This window comes from Trichomycterus rosablanca, chromosome 10 (genome assembly GCF_030014385.1).
Source record: "Trichomycterus rosablanca isolate fTriRos1 chromosome 10, fTriRos1.hap1, whole genome shotgun sequence".
NCBI lineage: Eukaryota > Metazoa > Chordata > Actinopteri > Siluriformes > Trichomycteridae > Trichomycterus > Trichomycterus rosablanca.
The window spans coordinates 16071996-16087771 of record NC_085997.1 but is presented as its reverse complement, the minus strand read 5'-3'; the positions used below and the strand labels follow the sequence as shown (position 1 = coordinate 16087771).

The 15776-nt window shown below is 38.9% G+C and overlaps 1 protein-coding gene across 1 annotated transcript in view; it reads right to left on the bottom strand.

Annotated features, from left to right (window-relative positions):
* Positions 1-15776, bottom strand: part of rnf213b (ring finger protein 213b) — a 64442-nt gene that overhangs the window by 17420 nt on the left and 31246 nt on the right. Inside the window, exons 29-49 of the mRNA XM_063002879.1 lie at positions 15589-15638; positions 15339-15495; positions 15113-15248; positions 14561-14749; positions 14329-14462; positions 11458-11633; positions 10962-11165; positions 10366-10553; positions 10163-10283; positions 9933-10033; positions 9237-9416; positions 8219-8364; positions 7951-8050; positions 6655-6766; positions 5842-6058; positions 4717-4907; positions 3201-3323; positions 2509-2604; positions 2020-2262; positions 205-292; positions 93-127 (exon numbers count right to left, since the gene is read on the bottom strand). Of these exons, the coding sequence (XP_062858949.1) occupies positions 93-127; positions 205-292; positions 2020-2262; positions 2509-2604; positions 3201-3323; positions 4717-4907; positions 5842-6058; positions 6655-6766; positions 7951-8050; positions 8219-8364; positions 9237-9416; positions 9933-10033; positions 10163-10283; positions 10366-10553; positions 10962-11165; positions 11458-11633; positions 14329-14462; positions 14561-14749; positions 15113-15248; positions 15339-15495; positions 15589-15638 (2987 nt within the window). The remainder of the gene's footprint in view (positions 1-92; positions 128-204; positions 293-2019; positions 2263-2508; positions 2605-3200; positions 3324-4716; positions 4908-5841; positions 6059-6654; positions 6767-7950; positions 8051-8218; positions 8365-9236; positions 9417-9932; positions 10034-10162; positions 10284-10365; positions 10554-10961; positions 11166-11457; positions 11634-14328; positions 14463-14560; positions 14750-15112; positions 15249-15338; positions 15496-15588; positions 15639-15776) is intronic.

Sequence of the window (15776 nt, the reverse complement as noted above, 5' to 3'; positions counted from 1 at the left end):
TATCAGTTTCTATGTGAAGCCTTTTGGCACTGCTTTAAACTTTTCATCATTAAATCCAATTAAAAACCCTATTAGTAATCACTGCTGCTTACCTCTCCAACCAGGACCAGATGACCATTTCGGCAACCTGTAATAAAGACAAAATGTAAAAAAAACAAATATAGTAAAGCAACAATGTCTTTTATATCTTTGTTTTAGTCTTACAGTAATTTGTCAGGTTTCTTTCCCTAGTCCCTAGTGCCTGGATAACTTCACTTGTGTGGTCATCTGGCATTGTGGGCAGAAATGCTTCCTGCATGAAAAACATAAAGCAAAAAATCAACCTTATACAAAATAAATTGCAGAGCAACACATGCTTACCCATTCACTCACTCAGAGACACGATTGACCATGAGTGACCAATCCAATTTGTGGTAGAAAACCAGAGTACTCTTTAAAAATGATACAGTAAATATGGTAAAAAAAAATCCATACCAACTACACAGACATGTAAGTTTTGAACCCAGGTCCCAGGACCCTAGTGCTGTGTGGCATCCACACAAACTGTTGCACCACTGTGCAGTTACATAACAAAGACTTTAAAAACCAGGTGGAAAAAAGAATAGTGTAGCCAATTGTAAATGCACTGTGCTAAGCTCTTTGTAGTACGTCAACAGAAAACAGGCAATCATCTCTGGGGCCTTTGGTTTGGATAAACTTAAAAAAGGTCAGGATCAGATAAATGCAATTGTGTAGTTTGACCTAGATAAATATGGACTTTATTTACAGCTTGTGATGAAGAGTGATTTGTTTCACATCTCAAGGACTGAGTAATGCACTGCTTACGGCAGCGGTTCCCAAAGTGTGGGGCACTTTGGGAGCATGACGGGGGGGCGCGTGTGACTGAAATTAAGCGCGGAAGCAATCGAAATTTGTTTACGGTGGACGATAAACAAACCGTGTTTTCAGGAGAGTCTAGATCAGAGGAGCCCAATACATCGATCACACAGTAGCTGGTAGATCGCGCTTCATTTAAACAGCTCAGCGTGACTGATATGAAATGTGGCCACTGTTTGTTTAATTTGCAGTTTGTTACCATAACTACGCCTCATGCCGCATAAAGCAGCGCTAATTTATAAAGTTTTCTGAGGGAGAAATTTTAACCTACAATCTGACATTTATATGAAGTCGAGGGCCTCTGCTGGACAATTTGGAACTGCCTTTTCCCACATGAAAATAATGAAGTCTAAATATGGGTCCATCCTTACTGATGAACACCTGAAAAACTGCTTGAGAATCAGTATCAGCAGCTCCTGTCCAGATAAACCTGACTGATACCATTTAGAGCAAATAATCATGTGTGATTTATCAGTCACTTGCCCTGTAAAGCTGAATATCAATACAGGAACTGAATCACATTTTAAACAGCTTCAAAGCTTTTTTTGAAAAATGATGAGGGGACCGTAAAAAGTAGATGGTGATGACCTGTAGACTAAAACAGTAGATCTCAAGCCATGAAAGTGTGTAAACCCCTGGTCTAGATGTACAGAATGGAGAGGTAATTGACAGGGATAAAAAGAAAAACAGCCACTAATACAGTGATAAGACTTGAACTCTCACAAATTGGCACAGATTGAACTTTTAGCTTTTTTGCAAAGTGTTTGCAAATTAAATTTTTTTTATTTTTGAAATAGACAGGAGCAGTTCAGTGATATGTTATAAGTAGTTTGATAAAGTCAAGTACAACATAAATGACTGATATAAAGGTGAAAGGAACAATAATGCTATTTTAAGTTATTTCAACAAAGTTAAAATTGGCCTGTTTTTGTCAGCATATTTTTTTTGGGGGCATGACAGATTTTCATCTTCCAAAGGGGGGCGTGACAGAAAAAGTTTGGAAACCACTGGCTTACGGTAACCGATGTCCTGACTAATTCTACAAAGTCATTGAACGCAAGTTGTAAAAGTGAAAGCTAAACAATCAGTGTTATTAATGAGTTACTGCTCGCTCTTTATTCGTTTAGTAAAGTACTTGCCTACCTTCATGTTTTGTGGCCTGGTTGTAATAAGGTGGAAGGGGTACAGCAGACTGTTCCCGCTGTGGAACGCAGCGATGGCATGCACCAGAAGCTCCTGAAAATGACGCCTCTCTGCAAATCTTCTTGCACTAACATGCAGGTGAGGCATAAGATTTCCATTTGGATTGGATAAGAGGCTAGCACAGAGTTCTCGTACATGCCCTGTTGTTTTCTCTCTCACAATGTCTTCCAGAATCTTTAGATGCTGTTAAACACAATGGCTGAGTTTGAGTTCATAAGAAACATGATTTGTAACCTAGTGATCAGATACATATTAATTACTATATTGGAAAAGTAAAACTACATTAATTTATCAAGGAAACTGAACATGAGACTAATCTCAAAGTGCTCCCTGTGATTCTAGGAATATTTGTGCCACTTTGAACCTGACAAAGGACAAAGTGGTGGTAAACCATGAAAATGAAATAAAAATGTAATATTTTTTTCTAACCTGGGCTCCAGGACGCAGAGCAGGATTAGATATAGCCATACAGCAGGTGACTTGTCTGTATAAGGCCAGAGCCAGAAAGACGGAGCTTTTCACATCCTACAGTAAAAACATTTATGTTTATTAATAAACTTCAGATTTTTGTTTAAAAGAATCATTTATAAACATTGTTGTTGTTTTTTTTATGCATTTTCTCCCCATCTTCCTCCCAATTTAGCACACTCAATTTCTGTCTTCCACTGCTGAGAGATACCAGATTGCATCCAAGGAGAGCACGTCACTGTATACGCCTCCTCCTCCTCTCACCCCTGCTTTCTGCACAGACGTCTATTCCGCCAATCAGGGTCCTTACACAGTGTATGCAGACCCACCCACCCACACATACTTCGGCCCCCACCCTGCAGATACGGTGGCCAATTAGTATCTGCTGCAGGCACTGCCAATTATGCCCGCCAGATGGCGCCCAACTGACCATTGGCAACACCGAGTTTCGAACAGAGGAGTTCAGAAACTCGGTGCTGGTGTGCTAGCTGAATATCCCGCTGCACCACCTGGGCACCAGCATTGTTGTTGACTTTACAGTTCATGTCCACAGTCTAAGTGTCATGACAGTGTGATCCCACAGTGTGCAAACGAGAATGACTTGTCTATCTAAATGTTGAACTAATAATGCAATCATGTTTTTGTGCATTAACCTGCAATGCCGCTTTAAGCACATCTGTGTTGGAATCCTGCAGTACTTGGTCCACTCCATTCTTAAATTTTGAATACTGCAGACCACAGCACAAGAATCTATCCACCTCCACAGGATTCGACCTCTTCAGAAAATAATAGATATTTATATATACAAGAGCGGTAAAGCAACCAAAAGGATGCACACAATTAATTAAAAATAAATGACATTTTAATACTTGAGTCACTGGTCATTTGTTACCCTCCTGTTGTGTTTGCAGCATATTTTGAATGTCTCATTGACCCATTTCTAATTTCTACACTAAGCAGATTTTAGCATTCTAGCTAAATCTATACACCTACTGGAGCTAAAGTCAACTTATGCCTAGTTCACACTACACGATTTTTGCCCTGATTTCCGCTCGGTGACTGGTCGGCGCTAGATTTGCCGGCTCGGGAGCAACTCGGCGTTCACTCTGCGATCGAAACTCGGCTCTCAATCGCTAAGTGTGAACTACCCAACAACTCGATCCGACCGGCTCGCCGAGTGCTCGGCGACCGGATCGAGTTTTCTAGCACGTCAGATATCTGATCCAAGTTGTGCGACTGGAAATGAGTGACATGTCGAACAGCCAATGAGAACACAGGATACGGTGTGAGGGGAAACGCAGGGGAGGAGTGTAAACAGGTGGGACAGGGAGATAATATAGTTTATATCGGAATACATCGTCATACACACATTTTACAGTATTTCTGACTTGATTGTTCTCTACAAAACACCAACGCTGCATTGCAAAAATATCAATTAACCTCCAACTCACAATAGAACAATCCATACTGTTGTTGTTGCCAAATCCAATCATATTCATTTATTTTTCCTCTTTGATTTTACGCTGCACATCAGCGCACAAACACTTTGATCACTCGCTACTTGTTGACGTGCATTTTTGGACGTGGTGTCATTAAATCCCTCGTCACTTCTCACATGTGTTTTTGTAAAAAAAAAAACAAAAAAAAACATAGTTTGGGAGACCAGAGAAGCTTGCCTGTGATTCCAGTTAGTGATAGATCGTGTTGTGTGAAACCCCCTATCACCGATCAGTCGTGTAGTGTGAAATACACACCGACTGAAAGACTCCCGAGTGCAAAAGATTCAGTCATGTAGTGTGAACTGTACAGCGACCTGACAAATCAGAAAGTCATGTAGTGTGAACTTGGCATTAGTGTATTAGCAAAGGAAAAATACAAATCATAGCAAAGGTACTGGATCAATATCTCTTAAACATGCTTTGTGATCTCTTGATAATCTCATTGTGTACAAAGGTGTGGATGCAAAAAAGAAGCTAATTAAAAATGCCTTATGATAAATTTTATTATTATTAATGTTATGACAATGACCTGAACAATAACATATTAGGATTTTCATTATTATCATTATAATCATTATTAAAAAAATCTGTATGCAGAGCTTAACAGTTATAGCTTAATGTTCAATTATACATTTTATAATAAGTGTAGCTCTAAACTGACAGCACTAACCTGAAGCTGCAGAAGAGTTTTTGGAAAGACCCATTCATAGGAGGTGCTGTTTATCACTGCTTTAAGGCTGTCAGTGCCCGCCTGCCTATTAAGCGCTCTCAGCAGGTAGATTTTGTACCAGTCATTAGCACTGTACTCACACACTGCTTTCACCTGCTCCAAGAGTTTATGTTCCCAATCAGCACATTCTCCTAAGATTGATGACATCAACACTCACTTCAGCAACATCACACAAAATACCAAAAAAAACTAAGCAATAACACATACCCTACCACTTCATTACAACTGTGCATATTACAGATATTAAATTGATGTAGTTAGCACATGTGTTAAATGCAGCAGATATTGGCAGCATAAAACCTGAGTGATGTTGACAAGGGCCAGATCATTAGAGCCAGATGACTGGGTTTAGGAATCTCTAAAACAGCGAGGGTGCTGACAGGTAGCTGTGGTGAGTTCCTACTGACATTGTTCTGAGAGTAACAAGCCACCAACCGCTGTCAGGTTTCTGGGCAGCCAAGACTCATCATTGCCAGAGGTTATAAAGGTTTTTGCATCTGGTATGTACCAACAGAGGGTCTATTGTTGCTTAAACCACAGATAATATTAATACTATGGATGAGGTGAATGTTTTACAATACACAGTAAATTGAACCCTTCTGTGTATGGAGCTGCTAGAGGCTGCGGTCGTAGACCAGTCACATACAACACCTGTCCATCATCAGGAAGCAGCCATTGGGACATTAGAGAGATGGAAGATAGCACCAGGATGCACTGTAGCATGATAATGTCCTGGTACCAGATACCACAGGACTCTTTACGATGTTTTCTCTTTAGATGAGTAGACATTTCGGCAGGTCAGTGCTGAGCGGTCGTAATGTTTTGGCTCATTGGTGTAGGCATGAAAATACCCAAACAGCAATGTTCTTGTAACAGACAGACATTTAACAACAAAAAGTAATAAAAGGAAAGTTGGCAGGGGCTTAGCATCATTAAACAAATATTGTCATATATAATTTAGGTTGGGGTATAATTTTGGACTTTCTATCTATATAATTCTATTGCACATTCAACATATTACTGTGTATAAATCATCCAGGGTTCTGCAAATACCCTGAGCCTCACCACTCTTTTGGCCAGCAGCTCTAGGCAATATGCAAGAAACAGTTTCCAGACACATCCTTAGACGGGCCATAGAGAGCAAAAACTCGGCTGGCTGCTCCTCTCTGGACACTGTCTGTCTGCGGGCCAACCGACTGAGAAATTTAACATCGTCCTGCTGGCGCCGCTGGAGTTCATTATCATCCAGAGTTTCACCCATTTTCACACAGAGCAGAGAATCCTGAACAAACACACACACATAAACATTTTATTATTATTATTCATTCATTGTTAGTTTTACGACAGCTTTATCCTATTCATCATGGGTGGTGGGTCTGATTAATTGGGCAAAAGGCAAGAAACACCCCAAACAGGTTGCCAGTCCATCACAGGGCTAATTTATTACTATTATTAATATGACTGGCTATTTCTAAGGGGGGTGGCCAAACAGCCTAGGTATAAAGAGGTGCACTCAGTGCCAATCCCAAGCCAGTTGCCCGAGGAGGGGCATCAAGAGTAAAAGCTGTACCAATCCGGGTATGTAGGTAATAACGATACCTACAGCTAATAGGTAAAAATAAAATCAAACACACATCTATTCAGACAAAATATACAAACAATGGCAGTATAGGCTCAACTAATTTTTAATGTTGCACTGTTGTAGAATGCCACATTCCCAATTAGTCACACTTGCTGTTATTCCAAAGTGAAAATATGTATAAGCGGGTGCTTGGGTGGCACAATGGCAAATTATGCTACCTCACTACTGCAGGGACCTTGTGTCACCTACTTTGGTAAAATTAATTGAGAATATATTAGTTAAAGGGAAAGACTTACTTGAAAACAGTTGACAAAGAGTCTGTAAAGTTCTGTCTTGTCCTCAGCATCCAGAAGGTGGCCTTCCAGTTTCTTTAAATATGTCTGAATATATTCCTTTACCTGCTCAAAGCTGTAAGTGTAAAATGTGTTAAGTAACATTGTCATGTTCTTATTTTTACTGAAACATAATAATTTAGGTATGTAAACATTTATAAAAATAAAAATATTCACACTATTACTGACATAATCAAATTGTGAGAAATGATCACCAAAAATATTAAGTACTATTTATAAAAGCAGGGTTCCAAAGTTCCAAGAACTGTTTATTTTCATAGTTAGGTATTTTTAATTATGTATTTTAATAGGGCCGCATGTCCTATTGATAATGCATAGTAACAACAAGGTTCAACATTCACCAACAGTCACTGTCTGTGAGGAATTTTGGTATGTTCTGGGCGTATCCATGCAGGTTTTCTCCCAGCATTTTGTGAATAAGTGAGGTAAATGTGTTTTGATACTGTAAATGTGTTTACTGTATTTTTAAAACGAATGTTTTCAGATTTTTGGTAGGGTATTTTAGACAATATAGTGTGCATGTCTATAGTGTGCATGTTTAGCAATGGAAGAAGGTCATGTGTTCTGATGAGTCCAGATTTACCCTGTTCCAGAGGTAAGGGCAAGAAGCTGAAGTGATGCACCCATCACTCTGGAACAGGGTAAATCTGGACTCATCAGACCACATGACCTTCTTCCATTTCTCCAGAGTCCAATCTTTATGCTCCCTAGCAAATTGAAGCCGTTTTTGCCTGTTAGCCTCACTGACAAGTGGTTTTCTTAGGTCTACACAGCTGTTTAGTCCCAATCCCTTGAGTTCCCTTCACATTGTGTGTACAGAAATGCTCTTACTTTCACTATTAAACATCTCCCTGAGTTCTACTGTTGTTTTTCTACCATTTGATTTCACCAAACGTTTAAGTAATCGCCGATCACGATCATTCAAGATTTTTTTCCGACCACATTCCTTCCTCGAAGATGATGTTTCCCCACTGTCCTTCCACTTTTTAATAATGCATTGGACAGTTCTTAACCTGATTTTAGTAGCTTCAGCTTCTCCTTAGATGTTTTCTCTGCTTGATTTGATGCATGCCAATAGTTTGACCTTTCTGAAACAGATTAGCATCTTCCAAGACCACAGGATGTGTCTTTCGACATGGTTGTTTAACAAATAAGAAGCTACTCACTGCATCAGTTAGGGTTAAATAACTTGTTAACTTATGATGTTATATTCTGGTGAGTCAGGTATGTGTGTGATACCTGTATTGCAGTAAGAGTTTGGGCAGCACAGATCGTACCACAGGACTCTGATCAACACATTCCAGAAATGGGGTTAGCTCTCTTGTTCTATATACACCTCCTACAACACACATATCGAAACCCACAAATATATATTAAAAAACTTTGTAATTAGCAGAAGTATGACTTTCAATCAAATCACTAGAGTTCTGCTATCCTAGGCTAGTCTATGAACAATAAGCATGTAAGGTTTTCCATGTTGATAAGAACCCATGACTGTGAAGCATACCCTGTGCTGAAATGAGCAGAGAAAAAAGCAGTTCCACCATGTCATCACTGGGGCTTTGTCCTTTGGAGAGACAAAAATGAGAGACCACTTCTAGGAAGAAGAAATTGCAGCAGCATCTTATTTCTTTGTGCTGCTTTAGGGCTAATCTGAAACACACACACACACAATTTTTCAATTGGCTATACTGTACTATAATATACTATAATGATACAAGCGCAAATGGATGGCACAGTGGTGGGATGGTGACCAAAGTCCTGCGATGGATTGGCGTCTTGACACATACACCGTCATATCAAAATAAATATTTTATACAAATTCATAAGGGTTTTTATTTTTAAATTGGCACTAAAAAGCAAGTTATTTTATTGTTCACCCACAAACTTTCCCATTATTTAAAAAAAATAAATAAATAATACATAATCATCATATAAGGCACTTAGGTGGCCCAATGGTAAAATTATACTACCTTAAACCGAGGTGATCTAGGGTTCAAATCCCCAGCACTGCTACGGACTTGTTTGGCGTCTACATACAGACATGATTGGTTATGTCTGAGAGGGTGACTGAGGCCCTGTGATTAATTGGCATCCAGGGTGTGTTACTGTATTGTGCCCAGTCATTCCAGACAAACCAGAACCACTGCAACCCTGGCCCTGACAAGCTCACACAGCTGTCTTTGTTTTTATGTATCATCTCACCATATTTTTTCCACAACAAATTGACGCTCAACATGGGGCAGCTTGACTGGCAGACCTACAGATAGGTATGCAGGTTTAGGGGACACCTGGTGAAGAAAATCTTCAGCCTTACCTCCCTGATCTGCAGCAATCTGTAGTGTCTCCCAGCGCTGCTGCTTGCACGGACTCAGGTGAGATTACAATTAATAGGTAATATTTTTAATTTGTGGAACGTGGAAAATAAATGCAATGAACCCACATATACACATAGAAATAGCTTATTCATTACCACACTAGCTAATCAATTGAAACTATTGCACCAATGGTGTTAATTAACTTACTCCGCATTGCTAGAGACGGTGGGCTGGTATTCTGGAGGAAGATCTCTTCTGCACTTGGGGCACTTTGTTCCCTGTTCATGTATACATCTTTTCATACAAGGCAGACAGATCACATGCTCACACTGCAGGACACAAGGCTCAGTCAGGTCCTCAAGACACACGGGGCACTTCACACCAAAGCTGGATGAGAAACAGAACCCACAGCAGATAAAAAAAGTCATTAAAAAGAAATACAGTGTTTCACTACTGACCATACAAAATCAATTAAGTTTATGTCTTTGTTTTTCTAGCCAAGTGAAATGCGTTGACACTTTGGCAACCCACACCACTTGCACAATACCCAGAAAGATAGCATAAACCTAATTAAAAATGTGTGCACTAACTGGCCAGTGTATTCATACAGATGGCTTTACAGAAGTAAATATAAGTAAACGCATGAACTTCCCATGAGGTGACAGAAGCAATGTTAACTCAAAACTGGTAACACAACAGCTGACATTACTTTTCCCTTTGAACATGCAGTGTAGCTAGATATGTCTCTAAAGATGTATATCCATGTTTTCATGGATAATCACTTGTTTGGGTCAGTAAAACCTTAAAAACACTGACTAGGTAAACAGATTAAACAGAAAAATGTAGAATAGCCTTGATTACAGTAGCACCCAGTTCTGTTAACAAGTGAGCACTGAGTTGTACCGTAGCTCTCTGCTGATGGACTGCTCATGGTAGGAGCTAAGGATGCGGATGAGCTTCTGTAAACAACCTTTGCTCTGAAGGTCAGGACATTCCTCCATCAGCTAATGCATGGAAGGAAACAAAAAAAGCATTTCAGTGCAGTGGTTCTCAGAGCTTTATAACTGGTAACATTTTAACAACTATTAACAACAGAGTGTTCTTTAAAAATCCTTATTCAATTTTTTTCTTACCTTTTTTAGATGGCTGCAGTGTTCAAGTGTCAGATGCATTAGCCTCTGATCATGTGTATTTACTTTGACCACAACCTGCTCAATGAAAGCAGCCAACACTAGCATGCCCTGCCATACAGACCTGAAAAAGCACAGTACTTTTATAATGTATGTATGTATTTTATATATTTAAATAAGTATATTTTTTTCTTCAAACAGCTTACTTTATAGCAATTATGTGTTGGAGACAGCCAGGACTGCAAAGCGAGGTGAAAGCATTACTGAACGCTCTCTGCAAACAAGGCTGCAGCAGTTCAACTCTGGTCAGGAAGGATGAACATGCCGATATTGATTTAACAGGCTGAAGTTTAGTCTCCTCCACAAATATCCCAAGAGCTAAAATGTCTTCATGCTGTGATAAATCAAATAACATTATTAATTTGAAAATTTTTCATTTTTTTCAAGGAACTTAAATGAAAAGTGTGAAAACAGTGATTGCTAAGATCATTTAATATTTATGTGAATTTCCAAATGTCTGCACTGATAAATTAAGCTCTAAATCAATATGATATGTCATTTCAGACACGGGACTATTTTTAGGGTTGTAACAGAGGCAGGTTACCACCCTGGTTAAGCATCCTGCAAATTGGGCTGCACCTGGCACCTCAGTGACAAGGCTGTTCATACAAACATATTCAAATTATATCTTATGATAATAACCCATACACTACAGATACAGTGGGTACAGATAAAGTGGAGTTTATGTTTGTTTTTGCATAAGATATAATAACAGATCTAAGAGATAATCTCCAACTCTTACCATGTCTGAAGAGTCTTTCTGAGACAGCTGTTTCAGAATAAGAGGAGCTACTTGAGGTTGAAGCTGGAGGGCATGTGAAAGTGTGTCCAGTCGAAGGCTGAAGTGTTTAGCCGCTGCCATGATCCAGGCGGGAGAAGGTTCGAATGGAACACCCACTGTCTGCTGCAGAGCGGTCAAACAACCCGACAATGCTGCACTGAACACCTTCAATACATAAGCAAGTGGGTAAATGATTTCACACACCTTAATGTACTATATGTGTTTTCAGTGGACTTATACGAATGATTACTACGTGTCACACTGTGACAAAGTCGAATCATTTTGACCCAGAAAAGTTTTGTTTGTAACAGCATAATCAGATTACAAATTTTTATTTTTAATTTTATATATTTTTTAATTTTTGTTTAAATGAATGTATTTGTCATTAATTATATTTAACCAAAGGTGCCAACAATATAAATGTAGTATTCAAAATTTTTATACTGGACCTACTTACCCTTACTTCATCCTCATTTTTCACTTTTAAAGTGAGTATAACAAAATCAGTTAGATATTTTTGGCCCAGCTCCAAACGCTCGCTCTCCGAGAGGTCTTTTATGTAGCCACCTAACCTACTGGCTTTCACAGCACTCACAAACTGCTGGATTCTCTTGTGGCTGCTCTGTTCAATGCCTGAGAGAAAAAGACAAAATATTATGTAGAGTATGAACCCTAAAGACAACAAACACCCAGACATTTTATTTCATCATAAAACCACAAGTAATGTAATTACATAAAGCATTTTGAACTGACAAAATATTACTACTGTTTTTGCAATTGCAAATACAGTAATCCCTCCTCGATCGCGGGGGTTGCGTTCCAGAACCCTCCGCGAAAGGTGAAAATCCGCGAAGTAAAAACCATGTGTTTATATGGTTATTTTTATAACCCGATTCCATCGGCTTTAGCATTAAAACCATTAAAACCAATGGATTGAGGTAGCACAGCACGCTAACGTCAATATAACATTTCCCTTCATGTAACGATTACGGTTACATTTCCTGACAAGCCCGAACTGCAAATAAAAACACTCGGTACAAGTTTATACAAGTTAAAAATCAGTAATATTTTATTTACGTTTGAAAATAACTCCATAGACCACTGAAGTTGTGTCGTCATTTTGTAGGCCCATATTTGGTAACCCGGGTCTAAGAGAAATTTTGAATGGGAAATATGAATGGAGATTTCGCAAATTGCCTCTCTCGCATCCTGTGGTCATAAAAAATGTTCCAAAGCTGTTACGTTTTGTTTTATGGAGATTCTTCTGTCTATTATCACTGGATTCTCTGAATTATGAAGTCGTTAAAGAGTCAAAATATGAATATTGCTACATGTAAGCTAACGCTACTGAATTGACGTCACTAGACTGAAAGCCTCTTAATGTTTTCTTTTTTTCTTTCTTTTATAAGCCTCTTAAATGAGCGCACGAAGCAGCGGGATTCACCAGTGTAACAGTGCGGTGATAGTCACAAGTTTTGGTTGATATTTTTAGTAGGTAGATACATTAAAGTAGAAAGCAAGGACGGTTGGGTGTTACGCCTTTGGTTGTACTCACCAAAAGCGAGCCGCTCTTTCCGGCAATTTGATTGGTGTAGTTCAGTGACGTCTAATTAATGTGCAGTAGCATTAGCTTTCGTGTAGCATTATTAGTATTACGACCCTTTAACAACCTCGTAATTCAGAGGATCCAGTGATGTACAGGAGAAAATGTACACAGGACAAAACGTACAGGGTTCTGAACATGTTTAGCACAGGATGAGTGAAAATAACGTTGAAATGTTAAGAAGTGAGGATATTAAGGCATATTTGGAACAGCCTCCTAATCGGGAGCGCACACAGGATAACGTAAAATGTGTCTATGTAGAGAGCGCACTAGCTTTTCCCAAACCCCCCTTGTCTGCAGAAATCCGTGGACCAGCGAAAAATCCGCGATTTATATTTAGACATGCTTGCTAATAAAATCCGCGATAGAGTGAAGCCGCAAAAGTCGAAGAGCGATATAGCGAGGGATTACTGTACAGCAGTGGTTCTCAAACTGTGGTACGCGTACCACTGGTGGTACGTGAAGCAGCACGAGGTGGTACGCCAGATAATCTCGGAAAAGTAATTACATGCACCGAAAAAATAAATAATTTAATAATTATAAATAAAAAAAATCATATGAAACAAATTGTGTAAATTACTAATAAAATCTGTTTCAAATTCTTATAATTCTGTTTTAATAAAATCAGTTTAATGAAAACAAATTGTATTAAAACTAATGTGTTTTTAAAAATATTCGGGGCTACGCAGCCACCGTACTTCATTACATCTATACTTCACGTTCGCGGTTTCCATCTCGGAATTTCCGAAACGTTATCAGTAAAGTTATCAGTAGATCTCTCGCTTTTATCAGAGCCAGATCTGCGTTTGAATCTCACTGATCTCGTTCCTGACATCACAAGGCTGCTCCGCTAAACAGGCGCACTCACTGAAATGCTAACTGCATATATACTAGTGATGAGTCATTCGCGAACGATCCGATTCTATTGAACGGATCTTTGAAATGAACGAAAGGAACCGATTCTTTTATTTCTGCGCAGTTCTTATCGGCTGTAATCCACCCATTCAGCTTCCATCAGTAGAGGGAATTAATCGTAAATCGTAATAAGAGCTGTTTATTGTCGAAATTCAAATCGAGCGAGACACACACACACACACACACACACACAGAGAGAGAGAGCGCGCTAGTAGTATAATGACAAATAATTGAGAAATAAACTTGTTTAATTGTTTTAAATACAAGAGAGGATTTTTCTGAAACTTAATGCAATGCAACCACAGTCTGTCTCTTCTCTGTAGTTTTTTTACTTTTAAAATAAATCTTTTTTTTTCATTTAAGTGTTGTTTGAATTAGGAATACATTTAAGGCAAAGTAGCAAATTTTGAAATTAATATCGGGGGTGTCTTATAGTTTACCCAGTAGCGTCTCCCGAAGAACGAAGAGCCATTTTTTTGATTGACTCTTTAAAAGGAACCGAGCCAAAAGATGCGGCTCCCTTCAAGAAGCCATAATTCCCATCACTAATATATACACACACACACACCTAATTAATGTGTGCCATATGTGGTTCTGTGATGAGAAACGTAGGTGGTACTTGGAAGTTTTGGTTTGATAATGGGTGGTACTTGGTCTAAAAAGTTTGAGAACCACTGCTGTACAGCATTTTGGGGATGAAAATGTTTACTGTGGCTTTAAAAAAAGCTACTATAATGTTTCCCATGACTCACAAAGGGGCCCACACTACATTTCCAGAAAATGCCTTAATACTGGTGTACATTTCCTCACCTTGCACAAACTGAGACTCTACCCAGAGATTATGACAGTACTGTTTGATGAGCCAGCTAAAGGGAGCGTTGCAGGAACGGCCCTCTTTATCCACAGCCATATTGTGCTGAACATCAATCTCTTCTTCTGCAGCACTAATGAAATAAAAAGAACAGATTAATTCTGACTTTAAAATAGCTACCATTTACTCACTGATGCTGAAGTAAAATGACATGTCTTTTTTCATTGGTACCTTGAGTTCTGTCGCATTGTCAGGTCTAAAATCTGCTCGTCACTAAAGATGTTCAGCCAGAACTGAACGAGCCCCTCACTAAGATCTTCACCATACAAGAGGTCCAGGTTATAGTCCCTGTCCAACACCTCTAATATTCGAGCCAGAAGTGGGGTCAGGACACCCTGTAGGCAGCGCCACAGTGTGTGTCTACATGTAAAATATATGAAAGACACCAGAGATTATACTTAAAATGCATTATATTGTTAATATTACAAGAATATTTCCAGTACTTTTCTGGGTGTTTTAAATTGTTATTAAAACAGAGCTGTAAGTTTTTTAAATTTACATTTCAATTACATTTCGTATTTGTTTCATTGAATATATGTTTGAACTAGATATAATTTACAAATGGTGCTTGGGTGTTGCAGTGAGAAATTACATTTGCCCACAACCACTGGGATCCCCAGCAGTGGTATCAGCTGGTCAGGCATCTACATCTTCAACCCTGGATCCCATTGATAGTGGGCTTGTGTAGTGTAGGCAAATGCTGCCTAAATTCAACTACAGTACCTGAGAGTGCCACCTTCTTCCAATGCATCACGCTTCTTTGCTTCCTTGTTCACCCAGTCGTCTGGATTAAGAATAAATTCCTCCATTTGAGTTTGGGCAGCCACCAGTCTGCTCAGCAGTACTTCCTGAAAACGTGCTACAACACAAAAATCAATAATTAAGTTAAAAGTTGCTTAGTGTTAGCCATTGCTTAGTGCTATTTACATAGACACTAGAAATAACTGACCTTTAATACACACTGGATCATTTTCCAGGAGACCAAGAAGAATGTGCATTCGTTTCAGGCTTCTAGATGCTTTATCAACAGGATCTTTAAGTAATGAGACAGCCTTCTGCGTACAAGATCTCACCAGGGACAAACTGTGCAGGTATGCAGATTCTTCCTTCAAATAAAACATACAAATGTACATAATTTATTATTTTTGTATAAATAATGTGCATTTTGCATATTTTCTAGCATTTCTCAAAAGTTTTACCCTATGATGTTCTTGTATGGCTCCTTCCTGATTTTCTATATCCATGGCATCTACAAATACATAATATGGTAAGAGGTATATTAAATAGATAATAATAGACAGTGTGATGACATGATGTATTCATTAGCTAGTTCACCAGTCAAATAAACTACTTTATAGGTTTTCCCAGTCCTGTGTTTTGGTTGCCC